The 17,595-nt window shown below is 41.8% G+C and overlaps 1 protein-coding gene across 1 annotated transcript in view; it reads right to left on the reverse strand.

Moving 5' to 3' along the window:
- SLC9A2 (solute carrier family 9 member A2) overlaps positions 1–17,595 on the reverse strand; it is a 35,475-nt gene that overhangs the window by 7,233 nt on the left and 10,647 nt on the right. The window contains exons 3-9 of the mRNA XM_050901827.1: positions 16,152–16,402; positions 9,186–9,403; positions 7,626–7,828; positions 4,114–4,203; positions 2,725–2,795; positions 1,088–1,249; positions 402–498 (exon numbers count right to left, since the gene is read on the reverse strand). Of these exons, the coding sequence (XP_050757784.1) occupies positions 402–498; positions 1,088–1,249; positions 2,725–2,795; positions 4,114–4,203; positions 7,626–7,828; positions 9,186–9,403; positions 16,152–16,402 (1,092 nt within the window). The remainder of the gene's footprint in view (positions 1–401; positions 499–1,087; positions 1,250–2,724; positions 2,796–4,113; positions 4,204–7,625; positions 7,829–9,185; positions 9,404–16,151; positions 16,403–17,595) is intronic.

The raw sequence follows: 17,595 nt of genomic DNA on the forward strand, positions 1-17,595 counted from the left end.
CATCACCTCTGCTCTTAATACAAACAACTTCACAACTGGAGGCAAATGGGAAATCTAATCCCATATCATGAGGTGACCAAAATACTCATATAAGTGGACAGTGTTGGGTTGAATTTGCACCTATGATCCTTTTTAAATAATGTAAGTATATTGCAGGTAGTATGACAAAAACATTAAGCTTTATCAATAGTATAAGATCAAGTAAGCTGTTTACATAAAGGAGTATGAATATGTTGCTGTACATACGGTAGGACATGGATTCATCAGCAATAGAAGTAAATAATTGCACTAATTATTATGCTATGGTACAGCAGATGTACTAGCCCAAAGATATGTTAGGAAGGTAATCAGTATATTCAAAGAGTAGTGGGATATTTAAGTATGCAAAACTTCATCCTTACTCGATGTCGTATTTGGTAGAGATTCTTTGTTAATATTTCCCGCATGTTTTCCATTTCAGTGGGAGAAAGCGGCTTTATCTTTCCTTCATGATATTCACTGTGGCAGGATAAAAAAAGGAAAATAGAGGAAAGAGAGAGAGAGGAAGAATGTTTTTATTTTTATGATTGGCAATTACATTTGAACTATTTCCTTTGTTAGAGTTGGAAACAACATTTCAAAACAACGGAGGAACAGGTGAAAATGTAACATGTAGGAAGGAAACCTTGATCTCATTTGAGTCAGTGGTAAGGCTCAAAACTCAGTCTCCAAAATTTGATATAAATTACATTAAATTTTAAATTTGATTAAGGTACTTTTCAAAAAGCCCCTCAGGCTTCCCCTGTAGCTATTCGCAGCAGATGGGCAGGCACTGGTTCAAATTCAGCTCTGCTCTACATGGCAAATCAATGTTCCCGTGAGCAGCTGCCCTTGTAAAACTACACGCTCCAGACAAGCACAGCTGACCGAGCGCTTCATGTGTGAACTGCAGGCAAAATGCTCTTGTTTCGTATCCGCTTACTGTTCAGGTGACATTTGGATGCAAAGTGTCCTAAGTCAAAGTGATTATCCTGCCTACAGACTGGGCTGTGAAATAAATTACGTGACCCAGCCGAAATGCTCGGCCACACTGGCATTGCTTGCTTACCTGAGAGACACCGACGATGGGACTTTGCTTATCATTCCGCTCTCTGCCATCTCAATCGCATGTTTGATTTCCAGCTTCTTGTATAAAGAAACAATGCTGGATTTGGGCTGGTTCTCCCGGATTAGAAGTCTTCGCAGGTATTTATTGTCAAACTTTTTAAACCTGTACGTGAGGCAAACCAACCCAACAAGTTAATTTTTACTGTGCATAGTTAAGGAAAGCTAATATACTGTGCCTAATGCAATTGCGAAGGAGTTTATTCCCTAGGAATGTGTCTGTTCATGTTAACAACCTACTGCTGAGTAACATAAAAAAGGGTCAAGTTCATCTTTGCTTCAGATAGATAGTCTTAACCTGTGTTTTGGTTAATACGTTAATGGACAGTCTCCCTAGCAGCAACTCTTAATTTTTAGGTATTCTGTGTTATTAGACAATATTATTTTTAATTCTCCATTTTCATCGAGACAAAGAGAACATTAAATATTTACTGTGATAACAAATAAAAGGTCTAAATTTGCACTGAGTGCTTTTTCTTTGAAATTTTAGCCTGCTCTTGTAAAACTTTGAAAGTTCTCCTTTCCTCTAAAGCAACTGCAACCCTCTTGGATGCTTAGTGAAAAAATATTGATTACAGCTGGGGTGTTTTTGTTTGTCAGAAAACATTTTGCCCTCCGGCCATTCTGAAATTATTCTTGAATTTGGGTCTGAAGGTCATGAAGAGGTAGGACCCTCCTTTGCTCTATAATCTGTTAACTGACGATCTCATGCAGACTGGAGGAGAACCAGGCTGAGTAAAGGGAAATTGTACCCATGTCATGCATGTGTCAGGAGAGTGTCCTCACTGTGTTGCCCTCAAGTCATTTGGAGAGAGCTCTTTCAGATCTTCCTGCTGGTGCTATTCCTCTTTGTATAAAACACTTAAATTCTTGTTGGAGCAGCGACTAGAGGGTGACTGAGCAATGCCCACACCTTGGGTCTAAAGGATTTGGGTGTAAAAGAGTGTGCTTCTGAGAAAAGGGAGTTAGATCCAAACCAATGATGATGATGATTCAGCAGCTAAAGTGAAAACATGAATTATTCAGGTATTGCCAGTGGTAATCTTCTTAACTGACACTAAGTCTTAAATAATACCATCAAGAACTGTGGAGCTGCCTGCCATTAGGATCTCTCATGCACCTCACGCCAGCTAGTGCCTTGATCTTTCTAGAGAAAGGCCCAAAGCTTTTGTATGTTTCCCATCAAATAGGGAACTAACCCCTCACTTAACACTGCAGAGACATACAATTTGCAGGAGTAAAGCCGGATGGGATGAAAGGCTCAGCAGACATACAGGATATGCTCTGAAACAGTCAGAAACAGAGAGAGGACACGCACCCTCAGAAGGTACCATACTTTACCCTGGGATCAGAGGGCTGCCTTTCTTCCCAGCTGGAGATTTTGTTCTACTTGCTTGTGGTTTAGTAAAAAGATATTGTTTTGCTGCTTTCCCTTTGTAACCCACACGTTCTAAAAACAACCATCCGCTTTCAAGAATAAAATGCTGAAAATGAAATATGATGCCCAACAGCCTTCGTTTGTTGCTGCTGAGCCAGTTCAGCCTCTCCTGTATAACAAAGAGTTTTAAATGCCATTCTTACTTATCTCTCCAAAAGTTGTGACCCCAGTGTCCACACACATCTTCAATTCCAGTCTTCACGTGGTCAAAGAACTAAAGGGGAAACGTTGGTTCATTACATAAACTTACAGACATCACTTGGCTTGCGCTTAGACATTATTAGTTTCTAACTCACTTCAAAACAGAAACGTCTAGTCAGAATTCAGGATGATGTTTCAGTTTAACTAAAGGCAGTCTAACCAAACTCAGAGGTGGACTCTGTTTTGTTCCCATGGAGCTTCCTTAGCTCCCAGCCCCAAAAGGACAGAAGTTAGTTGCTAATTTCCTCAATGTCAATCTTGGTCAGCTCCTGCCTGAATCTGAAGGTTTTTCCCATATTTTCACTTATTTTAAGTTCCCTAATCACTCAGGGCTATGCCTGGGACTTCTCCAGGGGCTTCCCCAGGCCTGACAGTCAACCAGGTATGACTTTGTGGTGGAGAGAGCCTGAGTGGGCAGCAGCTCCCCACATCAGCTCCGGCCCCTTGGGATGCACAGGACAGAGCTGAGACACCCAGCATCAGGTGCTGAGCTCCTATTTTAGGGAACTCTGGTCTAGCCTCACCTCAAAGCATCCTGATCACCTAATATTAGAAACACACTCTTCCTCAGCCTATTATGAATTACGAAAGAGTGAATCAGTTCAGCTAAGATCTCACTTGATCCTCAGAGGCAGCTCATTTGCTTTTAATTCAAGTACCATAGTAGGGGTCTTTCAAACTCAGGGGGAAATCCTGGTAGACATGTCCAAAGGATAAGCTCTAAAAGGACAGACTTTTAGATGCCTACATTGACTTCTTTGCTGAATGTGGCCCTTATTATTCCTCATTTTTGGAATTTCAAACCACCTGCCACAGGTATGCTGCAAGGAGAAATACATTCAAGAATATGCATGGCTAATAAACTGCAATAATTGGAGACATACGCATACCAAATACAAATCCATAAAGAGGCTGATGATGTGAGAATTCTCTTTTATCTTAAAGTAAGTTTAAGAGTGTGTTTAGGAGGAGCTTGCATTTGTTTAATTAGACTAACTCAAATGCAATGTAATGTAATTAAATTGGCAAAGGTTTCCTAATGTAGCCAAGTTCTAAAATAACACATATCTCATATGTGAAACAAACTACAGAAAGTTAATTTACCTTGAGAGGTGAACAATTAAGAAAGTGAAGATTCCAAAATAATGATACGTAATAATGCTAATTTTGGTAACTGTCAAAGGTTAAATATAAGCTTTACAGTTATTGAGCTTGTAACAGCTATCAAAAAGAAACCTAAAAGAGCATGTGCTTCTCTGTAATACTGTATGCTGAATCAGGAATTTCATCTATATGAGGGTTTCGTCTATGACACTGAAGCTGCAACATACCCTGTTATAAATTTCTTCACTGACAGCAGGCTGCTTTTTATTTGACCTTTTGACATCAAGAAACTCCACCAGTGGGCGAATTGTTATTCCCTGTGAAGGAAAAAAAAAAAAAAAGGCAAATAGTTCTGGGGATTGTTTTCCATAAACATTAAGAAAAAACAAAGCCTTTCAGTCTTTTCCATCTCTGTCAGAGAATTGAAAATGGCTGTGCATACCTTTTGAGCTCTGGATACCCTTTCACCTTCCTAACCCCAACATCCAGCCTGACACAATAATTAGAACAGTTAATTCACTCTTGTGATTAGCAGGTGTTGCACTTAGCTATGAAGTCCTTGTCAGCACACAGACTCCACTAACGCAACAAAAGGAATGAAGGGGCTCCCTAGAGCTAAGAGGTCCAAGAGGGGCAACCTGACAAACCCCATCAGGAATACGTCGCTTACCCCATCCATAGTATTTTTAAACTTTTTTTTCAGTTCTGTAATGTATTAGAAAAACCCTCACATGTTTTCTGAATTAATAAACATCCCCCATCGTTCCAAAGCAAACATGTAAAGTCCTCTTTTTTAGTGATTACTTCCAAAACAGGTACTCCAAGATGTGTCAACAGTAGCACTAAAATTGCTATTCAAGATCATGACACTAAGACTTTTTGTAAATATGTGTCCTTGCTTGACTATTCTCAGAGAAAGAACAAAAAGTTTTGGCTATCCCAGAATGATATAATGGTTTTGAACAATTAGCTGTGGAAGAATTGACATAATTTGTTTATTTGTATAGGTGCACTGGCACAGGGGAGAAGAATGAATCTCTCATGGTGTTGAGATCAGTCCCTACTATCTCAGACAACCAGGTCACATATTTCTTTTCGTAAATGAATCAAGCTTTATCTTAAAAGTAGTTAGGTTTCTTTGCCCCATTGCTCATATTGGAACACTCATCCTGAACCTCATTGTTCTGATAATTAGAAAGCTGCTTCTTAATTGCATCATGGTCACTTTGTACCACTTTGTTCTTGTGCCAACATTTGTCTTTTTAGTTTAAACAGTGTTCCTCCTTCTCTGGTGTTCACTCCCTCATATAAACAGTAATTATATTCCCTCTTCTCCTTCATTTTGCTAAGGCCAAGGCATCCTGGTCTCCTTTCACATGACAGGCTTACCAGTCCTGTGATCGCTCTAGAACATGACACTATTCTCTGATGGAAATAACCTGTCTCAGTATGTCTTAAGATCAGATTTGCCTTTCTTCTGTCCCCACTGCATTGGTGGCTTAAACTCTACCCCGTTATCAACTAGTACACCTGTGTCTTTTTCCCTTTCTATTTTTTTCCAAACGAAAGGTTCCCATTTCATAAGAGAAATCCCTAGTAAGAAAGTCCTAGCAAGAACACATTTGCACTTACTACTGTTAAATTCCATTCTGTTTCTATCATATTGGCCCTCAGTTATTCTCTTCTTTCTACATGATACCCCATCTCACTGTCACCCTGAGAACACTTTCCAAAGCCTGTCATCAAGAAACATGAGCAACAAAAAACTCCTACGTTTATGCGCCATAGTCAATAACGAGAATACTAAACAAAACCGTCCCCAGGAACCACCCTCAAGGAATTCCATTAATAACATCTCATCAGCCTATTATCTGACCAGGGTGGTCGAACGCTGGAGCAGGTGCCCAGAGAGGCTGGGGAATCTCCATCCATAGAGACACTCAGAACTCAACCTGACATGGCCCTGAGCAACATGATCTAGCTTTGAAGGTGGCCTTGCTTTGGGCACAGGGTTGGACTAGAGACCCCCAGAGGTCCTTTCTGACCCAAAGGACCATATGCTTCTGTTTCCCTTTATAGGAGAAACTGTCAGCTCCTTCCTCATTCACTTTACAATCATCCTAATGTCAATCTAAACCTCAGTGTAGCGAGTAGTTAAGCTAACAATCATCTCCTATGTAGCCCCCTGTCATGGTTTAACCCCAGCTGGCAGCTAAGCACCACGCAGCCGCTCACTCCCCCCCACCCAGTGGGATGGGGGAGAGAATCAGAAAAAAAAAACCTCGTGGGCTGAGATAAAGACAGTTTAATAGGACAGAAAGGAAGCAAAAATAATTATAATGATAATAATAATATGACAATAGTAATACTAAAAGAATTAGACTATACAAAGCAAGTGGTGCACAATGCAACTGCTCACCATTCACCGATTGATGCCCAGTTAGTTCCTGAGCAGCCATCCGCCCCTCCCAGCCAAGTCCCCCAGTTTATATACTGGGCATGATGTCATATGGTATGGAATAGCTCTTTGGCCAGTTTGGGTCAGCTGTCCTGCCTGTGTCCCCTCCCAACTTCTTGTGCCCCTCCAGCCTTCTTGCTGGCTGGGCATGAAAAGCTGAAAAATCCTTGACTTACTATAAACACTACTTAGCAACAACTAAACCCATCAGTGTGTTATCAACATTATTTTCCTACTAAATCCAAAACACAGCACTATACCAGCTACTAGGAAGAAAATTAACTCTGTCCTAGCCGAAACCAGGACACCCCCTTCCCCAAAGATTTTACCACAGTCCAGTTAGATGAGATTACTCTAGAAAATAAATTGCCTTATCAAAGAATGATACCAGGTTTCCCTTTGGTAAACCACGTTGCATTTCATAACACATAACATTTACCTCCATATTTTAAATTATGCTATCCTTCAAAATCAGTTTTCACAGCTTACATGCTAAGGTCAACTGACCTTCAGCTGCTCCAGCCACTTTTTCCCCTTTCCCAAGCACAAGCACAGACACTTGCTACTTCCCATGGCACCTTTATCCATGGAAAAGGCATGCTAAAAAAATATTTTTTTTCCCACAGACCTGAAATTCCATGTACTAGCCTCTCATATCTCTCTCACCGCTCCGGATAATGACTAGCCTGACATGTTTGTTTGCAGGGCTTAGCCTCCTGTACATTTTGCTGGTTTCAGTCACTTCCCTCTCTCTTGGTCATTCTTGACCAGGCCTCCATGGCCAGGCTGACACCAGAGACAAGTTGTTCACGTTCTTCCACACACCTGGTGCTTTTGGATGGATGTCCAGCTGGTTTGCAGCATCACTGCCTAACACCCAGACTCAAACACTCCAGTTCACCTCTCAGTGCCCTCAGTGTCTTCCATCCCCTGCCCACTGTGCACTGTATCCAACACTGAACTCCTGAGTAAATGCACAACTTTAAATATTCTAACAAGGAATTAGTGCTGGGGCTGTACCCAGATTATCTTTTATCTCTACTCCAACCTCACTAGGTCTTAAATGCTTAATACTACTTGTATGTTAGCATAAGTACTTAATATCTGGCATACTTTTGCTACCTGTCTGCAGTCTGCATAGCATTTTTTTTTTTAAACTATGCCCATGGAAAGTACCTTCAAGTATGTTCCTTCCAGTAAGTTAGGACATTTGTTTTTCTACCCACTGTTTATTTACAACCTGTCTGAGAAAGAAGAAGTCCAGGAGAGGAAAGGCATTACCTGAATGAAAACAGTGAAGAATATCACCACGATAACAGCAGTGATGAACAATTTCTTCCTGGGAAACACAGCAGGAGGAAGTAGAAATACAAGTGAAAAACAAATAGCTCCTCGGAGGCCTCCATAGGCGATAATAAATTGGTCCTTAAAAGTGAGAGGAATTGTCCGGAACACATTAATGATCTGAGTCAGAACAAAAACACCTGAGGGAGAAAAACAGAAATACAGGGAGGAGGGGAAAAAAGGGAAATTAAACTACACAGAAATCCCCCACAATGCTAATATTTGTTTTAAAACACTTTTATTTGCTTCTTACCTATATATTATTGAAGAAATGAAATGTTACTTAGCAGCTTGAAAACACCATGGAAGAAAAATTTAAAATGCCTAAGGAGCATCATCTTAAACATATTTAGTGAGCTAACCACCTCAGGTCAGCTGGATTTAGGACCTGAAGCAGCTAATTGATCTCCACAAGACAGCTATCTGCTAGACTCTGCACCTCTAGAACAGCAATAATTCTCTGTGTCAGTATAGACCAAGACTCTTAATTTTTTTTTAATAGGATCTGAGGTGCTTTTGAACACTTTGGCTTGTCACCTCCATCAATCTGTGCTTTGAATCCTGCAAGCTCCTATTCACTCACTTAATTTTACTTGCACAGACAGGAAGGATGCAGGACTGGGGATGGAGGGAGAAGATGCCAGTGCATGCTGGTGTACTGAAGGCAAAGGCTCCAGGGATGTGGTGGACTGGAGTAAAGGTATAAAGGCAGGTGAAGGGAGCAAGCATGGGGGCCAGGAGCTGTGGGGCAGTCAGGCTGCTTGGCTGCTTTTCAGCGTAAAGTATTAATTGTGGGGTTGCAGGTGCAGGAAGGAAAATAGTCCAGATTTCTGCACTGGAGGGAGACTTGGGAGCTGGAAGTAGGGGTGCAGAGGCAGATCAGAGCATGAGCCGCCTTTACACTTGGAGGGACCGAATCATTACAGACTAAACTGGGGTGAGGGGAAGGTTTAAGCTATGAGCCTGACCTGCTCTTAGGTCTCACGGTAAAAGAAAAAGAGCTAGTACTGCAAACTCACAAGGGATCAAGCAGTTTCTTATAGGAACTTTTTCTTCACAATATATACCTGAACAACACTTCAACTACAGCATTTCCTGTTTTGACGCTATTTATGCCAATGACTGGGAAAATCCCAAAGCTACTAAACATAAATAACACACACCCCCCCCAGCCTGTTTAATTGTTGTACAACACTTGTAATTCTTTTAAGCAAAATTTGCTTATTTGTAAATAAATGTTTACTTAAATACATGTACTCTGATTAACGAGCAGACTGCCTCTGACTTTAGATGGGCAGGATCAGGACCAAACTTGATTTTTGGGTTCCATTTTGGGGGAAGGTGGAAGCTGACCCTGTGATCTAGGACACATTACAAATAAGAAGACCATTCTACAAGCTGATGGGACTCTTTCTAAATTTTGGCATTTTCTACTTGAGAAGAGGTAAAAAGTTTCACTTGCAAAGAATACTGACATGTAGTCTGAGACTTGCTTACCCAGTGCCCTCCAGATTAAACAGAAAAGGAGGGTGAAGCTAACAAAGGCCCAGTTCCACTCATGGTTCTTCCCAACTGTAGACACTCCCATGAAGATGAAGATTAAGGTCTCACTGACACTGCTCAGCATCTTCATGAAATACTTGATTGTCGTATAGGATTTTTGAGAAACATTCTCCTCCACGTATTTATTCATGGTCATGGCACAAGCTGTAATCCTGGAAGGCAAACAGTATCCTGTATTTCATTGGCTTGATTTTTCTTTAGCCTCTCTCATTTCTACAGAATATTATTCACTTTTCCATAGTCCTCTTTAAAATACAAAGCATAACTTATTCCATAACCAATCTCAAATTCATAGACTTGGTGAACCTACAGTTTTGGGCACGAGATTTTTTTTTCCACAGTGAGTTGTTTTCTGAGAAGACATCAGTATATGGAGAGTTTTGTCACATACTAAATCCACATGATCTGTGCAGGGGTCACTCGAACTCTGTGTTTTGAAAGAGGCAGAGCCGAGGAGAGCCAAGGGCAGCCCTGGAAACCAGAGGTTGCTGCTTCTATTGCTGCTGAGGGACATCAGACAGGATGGCAACTGCATGTCCTGGGGCAGGGCTTCCCTCCCTTCCCACCAGCAGTTGTCCCACCAAAGCATTCCCCTCCTCAATGGCAGTGACAGTAGCCAGCTCCTCTTTCCAGGCAAAGTAAGCAGCAAGGCTACAGACAATTTGTCATCCTCCACCACTTCAGGCTGCTGCTTGCTTTGCCTGTGCACAGGGCTGAAGAGGAGAAAACACCATCAGAAATCACGCTGGTGCTGTTGCACATTTAACGCACCTACAAATGAATGAAATGGGCATCTCGGCTGATACATGAGAGAACAGACAGGGCTTACTGTAAGTACACCTATGTGTCCGTGCTCTGAGCCTGTGTTAGTAAACAGAGTTTATTAATCAGCAGGAAGAGCAAAGAATGACATTACTGGCTGTACATCACTTGCTTAGTACGGTTGCCCATGGTGCAGGGATGGCTGAGGACCACTCAGCTACAAAGTTTACAGGTTTAAGGATAGTTAGCAGAGCTGGCTGGAGGATAACGTCAAGGTGGTGCCTCAGTGTAGGGAAGCGCAGTCTGAATTGCCTAATGATTACCAGGGTGGGCAACTAAGGCAAGATGCGTTGTGAAATAGCTGTCGCTCCTGGTTCTGTTATCTAGGGCAAAAACATGTCTTCTCTGATTTCCCAGTTAAAAATGTTATACATACCCATGTACGGGTTCTCAGTCAAACCATAACCTAAACCTAAACAGAGAGAGAGATGTGTATTTATGTTGTCTTTTTGAATACAGCCCATGAGGACTTGTCCTACAGTTACTTATCCCAGTTCCACCAGGTTTTCAGTTTATAATTATTTGCCAACATAGGGGATATTTCTTCCTACTGAAATCTCCACACTGCTCTCTCTCATGGAGGAGGATGGTAGGTTTGCCAGCATCTCTCTGGAAAAAGCTGAAGAAGACTCTCCCGTGTCTCATGGAGATCCCACTGCAGAAAGCCTTCTGCTGAGCATGTCCTGCCTCTAAGCCAAGAGCCTCATCTCTGAACATCTCAAACATCCCTGAATGTGAGTGTAAATGGAAAGGCAGACTGAGGGAGAGCTCAGAGAAAGCTCACTGACATTATGAACACACATGTCTAGGTTCTTTCTTCTAGAAGAAGGGATTAACAAAAAATTTTTTGCAAAGCAGAAAGAGGAATCCCAGAAGCAGCAGTAACTTCAAAAGGACCTTCGCATAGTAAACTTTCTTAGCATTTTGCAACAGGGTGTCCATAGCAGCAGCTGAGGCTGTAGTCACTGGCAGACTCTGAACATGTTTCTCCCAATTTAGTTTTGTCCAGAAGTTTCTGTCTCTTATGTGGAGCCAGCATGGCCTGCTTTGGAGGACAATGGCCAAGATCTAAAACATAGTTGTAGATCTCTGACCCCACCAACACAGCCACATCCCCAAAGTGACTGGGCAGCATTACTTCTGAAGGATAAATCTGGGAGGACACGTGGACACTGGGGGAGGACACGTGGACACTGGGGGAGGACAGAGTGTACTTCGCTGACCTCTATCAAGCAGCACAGTCCCTGCAGGCACATCAGGGTGAACAAAACCCAGGGAAGAGGGTCTGATGTGGGGACAAATGAAGTCTGATGGGGTAGGTAGTGGCTTACAAATACAGGTGGAGAGGGTTTGCTAGCAGAACAGTGCACCTAACCTGGCCTTCCCCCTGCATTTTCATCCACCTTCACTTGGTGATAGAGAGGCAGATCTAGTCAGCACAAAATAAAATGGCCATTGCCATGCAAAAACTAGCTCCAACCCTCAGCAAACTCCAAGACTACAAAGAAGGAAAGCTTGACTAAAACTATCCCAGACTCCCATCTGCATTTAGTACTGACATAATTGTCAGCTCGCTCCTCATTGTCAGCTGATTTCACCATAGTCTTGAACAGAAAGATCCTCTGTGGCCCAAGAGTAGCATGCTGTCTGGGAAGCAGAGCTCATCATGGTTACGTGGGATCCACAGCGGAAGAAATGATGCAGATTTCATAAGCGTGCAAGCTTCGTCCCTGCAACACTCAGCGGTTTAGGTAACGTTTCTAGTTTGAGCATGTGGTTAGGACAACAGAGGTCCTGCATTTTTGCCAATGCTGACAGACTGTCGATGCTCTTCACAGCTCTCCTCCTTGTTCTGATATTACAGTTGCCCAGACTGAGGACTTGTCATAGATCCCATCATAGTTCCCACAAACATATGTGCCTGCATATCTCAGGAAGAAAGTGGGAGAGGACCTCGGCCATGCATGGATTTTGTCCTGACAAGGAGTGATGACTTGGCCAGGACATACACCCAAGCCCGGATGCCGTCAAACATTCCCAGGTTCTTCAAATTTACACATAGCTCTGGTGACCAACCTCAAAAGTATATGTGAAGAAGGGTCTCAAATCTACTTAACACTTTCACCCTCCAGAACTCTCACATTCAGTGGCAAACCAGCTCTTCACAAGCCACAGGCTGCACTGACAGACCTACAAATATCTCAGGTTATGTCACGGGTCGTGACAGCTCTCCTGTGCGTGCACTGCTTATCTGCACAAGGATAACAAGTCCGATGCATCCCGGCTACCTCCAGCCGACTGAGCACACAGTGGAGCTGGCAAGTGCAGGGGCAGCAAACGCAATATAGCAAGAATGCAAAACAGCCCTTTCCAGACCCACGGTCGTTTCAGGGTCTCAAAGCTGCAGCTTACTGCCCGAAGCATTAGGGCTGTCAGGTCTGCATCAAAGACACAACGAAACACTCAGTACTATTTATTACCTTCTTAAAATGAATAGTTTTCACGATTATAGTCATTTAGGAAAGCCCTGCGGCTTGGGGAGTGGGGAAGCATGCTCTGGACACAGTTTGTTTTTGGATCCTGAGGTAATGGAGACACTGTAAATAGATGTCTGATAAGAATCTGTCACCAGATTAATCAGGATCTTTGCAAGCTGTAACTTAAAACACCTACCATGCTTAACCACTAGAATTTAAAGGGACAACACTCTTATAATATTATTTTCAGTCACATTTTGCATTCATTCAATTAGTGTCAACTAATTGATGAGCTGGTTCACCAGTATAACAAATAGTGCTCTACATTATTCGTTGCTGTTCAGGTAAGTAATATTCCACAGCAAATCACTGCTCACTTTATGAATCCTTCAGACTACTTATTTATGTTAGAAAAAAACCTGTTGAAGTCTCTTCAATTTGAAAATGATATGACAATATAGTGTTAGAATTTAATATAAAATCAATTTCTTTAAATATGCAAGATTTTATGTACATTATTATATGTTCCTCCCAAACTAAATTTTTACTGTCACCATAATCAAAGCAAAAGCTTAGGTGTGTTTTATTTTACATTTCTTATCCACATACATTAATTCTGGCTTTGACTTCTGTGACCTGAGATAGTTGCCTTGGTCAAGAAGGGGAGGGAAGAAACAGTTAATTGCAATTAACCTGCAACCTTCTGTGCTTCTGAAGAATAAAAGTCCTCCTGTACAAACAGTAGTTTCTGTCATGACTGCAATCAACTAGGCCACTGGGTTCAATCCTCAAGTTTCCTTGACCTACTAAATTTACAGTAGTTTCAATGTTTGTTCCTTTCAGCCTGCTAATTCAATGTTGCAAAAAAAAAGAAACATATATTAATAGTTCTGCTCCTTCACAGTCTTTATGAGAAATTAGTAAGCAGAAAATGCAGCATTATAATTAGAAATGGAACCAAGCAAATAAAGTTCAGATTCACATCTGTATGTTTTACGCCCATGATCCTGATTCAAGTCCAGCTCTAATTACAGTAGAAGCTCTTCCCTCTCCTTCTGAAGAGGACTTTCTCACTGCAGCTCACAAGGACATGGTTCAGTCCCTTCGCTATTTCAGCCAGGTAACCTGGTGCAGGGGTTATACACGGAGGCTTCAAGAATCATTTGTCCTCAGAACGAGTACACAGATTTATCCAAAGAGGGACAAGCACCTTTCATTCCCCTCTATTCCTCTGCCAGTGAATTCCTACTTTCACAGAAATGAGGCACTCCGTGTATGTATCTTATTTATTTGATAACACTGTACGTTCCTGCTCATGTCCTCCCCCTGAAGTATGGTACAGCATGTAACCACAAGGTCTCGCTGCGTAACTTTACGAACCCGGTTATGAAGGAAGTGGGGATCAGTAGTTTAACAGACTCACGTGGGTATGGGTGAAAAAGGGGAGATCAGGCAATTATTCCCTATAGGCTGAACTATAAATGGCCACAGAAGCATATAATGAATAAACAATCTGGGTTGTAAGGGACACTCCAAGGTCATTTGGCCCAACTACATGCTCAAAGGAGGGCTGACTTTGAAGTCAGACCCAAGCAATCCGGCCATGAGTCATTCACTGCAGAAAATGACAGGGAACTCAATACCAGTGCACATTGCACTGTGACACAGAGCAAAATACTCTCTGCAGTTTAAAGCCCAACCAAATGTGAAAAGCATGGGGTAGATTTACTCTAAGGGGATGCAGAGATTACAGGAGCTCTAAGGCCCTCAGCAGCACTGCTGGGAGGGGGTACGCTTTACATCTCATGGCAGCTGAGACACTACACGGCTGCAGAGAGCCCTTCCTGCTCCCCCTGCGTGTTACTCATGTATCCAGCTCTATCAGCTATTACAAAATACATTCAGAGTCAAAAAACATACAGGACATTTTAAAGATAACTTATTTTCTATTGTGCTGTTGGAGGGAAAAACTACTTTGTGATTCGTCTTCTGTTTTGCACTCACTCAGGGGCCTCTGTTAGAAATGGAGCAGGTTGTTAGTGCCATGGGAAGCACTGGTGTGCTGGTTGCAGGCACTGGCATGCAGTGGGTCCACTGACCCACCAGCAGACCCGCCGTGCCCCTTCCATTGTATCCTGGATGCAGCATGTCCAAATCAGTATTTTCACACACACTGTCACAATTTTTTCCATGTACAGTTTAGCCACACGTTTTTGGTTTAGAAGCCCTTTAAGTATTTGATCATAGGATGTCAAGGACATTTGACTTAAGAAGTGAAGGAAACTAGAAACCGCACAAATGCTATGAATAGATGCTAGGGAAAGAGATGGCTTATTTATGAACTCGGTCAAAGCGGATGCATATGTCACTTTATTTAGGCTCATATCAGAGAAAGAAACCCATGCAATCTTTAGCTCTTTACTTATATTAAAGTACTAACCCCTCCCGTTTCATGGCATATTTCTATTTTTATACTACTCAAATCATCAGCTGTAAGTTTCCATTGGAAACGTAAATTGCTTCCCAGCCCCAGAAAACCTTATACTGGCATGACTATGATATCAAACTTATCTTCACTTTCCTAAAAGATAATCATCAGATGAGGTATTATCAAGTATTAGTGATACTCAGAAGTAACATCTGAGCTTTCATAAAATGCTATGCTCCTAATGCCTGAATGACTCATATTTGCCACTAGAACAATACAAAGTCATTAAAGAAGGCTGGCCTTTAAAAATATTACTTGGAACCAGAGCAAACCATTTAAGTATATCAAATGTCACAAAGGCTCTTCTAAAGTTGAGGTTGTTACAGTATAAACAGCATCAAGCGAGAGGCTGTGCTCTCTCTTTACTGAATCCCCCGAGTGAAAATATTTTTATCTGCTGGAAGTGGGAAGAATAATATTATTTTATACATAATGATGTATACAGAGAGCATTGTATAACACACAGGCACACGTATCAAGATACTAAACTAAAGGCTTATATCACCATAGGACTAGATTCTGCAAATTTTACATTCACTCAATCCTTACTGTGCTTGTAATCCAGCAGGAGTTTGCCTTAATGATATATACATTGTCTTCATTGAATGGTACTTACTGGCTGCTCACATGACTAAGCGTAAGACGTAGTTTTACAATATATTGGCATCGGAAGTGAAGCCGGCTCATGAAGTTCCCAGCCACCACTCCCACTCCCTCCCAGCCACCGCTGCCCCTACATCACTGTGGGCCACCCCTCCGCCATGCCCTTATGACTAGTTGTAGGGTCACATGAGGGCACAGGTCACCAAACTGATCTGGGTTAAAAATAACCCCACTGAAAACACAAGGGATTATTTTTAACTTGGAACATTTCAAAGATATGGTTTATGGTGTGATGCCATGAACAGTTTTAGTGACACAGCTGGTGTGGTGGCAAGCTGAGAGAATGGGATGGAAGTGGGAGGGGAGAGGCCGGAAATCCTCAAGCCAGCATCGCTGCCATGCACGGTGGAAAGATGCCATATGGCAAAGTTTGCAAAATCTGGTCCTCTTTGCAATTTCCTTTGGCATTCTTACTTGGGTGCTATTATTACTGAAGTTTGTGGTACTTACGCCATGATGCCCGAGAGATGAAACATTTCAGCTGTTATGTATGACAAGTAACTGTACAGGAAGACAAAGAGTGGCTCAATCACTCGGATTTTATGGGTGAAACGGGTGGTAAAGGCTGCTACAAATCCCAAAAGGATTCCAATCAATACTCCACCGATCCCCACTATAAAGAAGTTAGCAATCCCAGCGAATATGTCAATAACCTTAATTGTGCGCATCTGGCAGAAAGACTTGAACAAATTGTACAGGACCTATGAGAAAAAGAAAGCACATTATGGTTCTGAACTCTTCTTAATTTCCCTTCATGTCATTATGTTCCTCTGCTTCAATGTTGAACTTTGAATTTCTCTATCTAACTTGAACTCACTTTTGAGATATGCTGTTGTTTACCTCTGGCCTATTACTTGTCATCTATAAATATCAGGGAGATATACAAAGAAGGGTAAATATCATTATTCCCGTTTTTGCAAATGGGACAGGTTTATTAACCCATGTCATTCTGCAGGCCAGGAGCATAGATCTATCTAATCTTCCTTTAAATTCATTTATTTGCAGAGCTTCTAATTTCTCCACAAATGGCCATTTCAGATTTTCCCCAGAATAAAAGAAATAAAAAAGGAGGAGGAAAAAATACAGTTTCATAATCAGTGAAAAATCAGGTTATTTTCAAATGTGTTTGATCTACATAAGACACTGAGAGCTGCAGTACTGAATGAGACCATAGATTCATCTGGCATGGGGGGGTGGGGAGGGGATGGACAGTGACCACCCCAAGGAGTACAAGAAACAAGGCATCCATGGAGTGCTCATTCTCTGACTTATTAACCATTAGGAATCCAATGGCTTAAAGGCTTTTCAAACTTTAGATTATTTCCAGACATTTGGATTTAATTCCCATCAAAAGACCTGTTACCATGTGTTTGCCCAGTTTAATTTTCAAAGTGTTTATAACCATCCTCCAAAACAAACTGTGTCAATGGGATTACCACATTTTCTTAGCCAGAGAGCCTTTTTGTTTTACACAGGAAACAGAATGATGTAAAGTCCACATTTCTCTAATATCCAGTATTTTAGTTACTACAAAACAGACAACAATGGAATTAGTTACTCTTAAAGAAACCTTAAAGGGTCTCCCCATTTGCAGGCTTACTTGAGAGATTTAAGCATTGCCTGGTGCTGCATGTATGCTCCCAGCCACGCGATACCGTGATGGCTACATAGTCCCCTTGTACAGATCTAAGCTTGGTCATAGGCACCTACTCCTATCACAGTGGGTTCACAGGCTAAGCCACCACGGTCATAATAAACACCTGACTAGTCATCTTGGACAGCTTGCAGGAGTTAAACCTCCACTTTCTTTCTGGACTTCTTAGTAAAGCAAACAGGTTTCTCTATCAGAAATGCTATTTGAGAGAACAACGTTTTATCAGTACTTGTATTGTGC

The sequence above is a fragment of the Gymnogyps californianus genome, chromosome 1, assembly GCF_018139145.2.
Source record: "Gymnogyps californianus isolate 813 chromosome 1, ASM1813914v2, whole genome shotgun sequence".
NCBI lineage: Eukaryota > Metazoa > Chordata > Aves > Accipitriformes > Cathartidae > Gymnogyps > Gymnogyps californianus.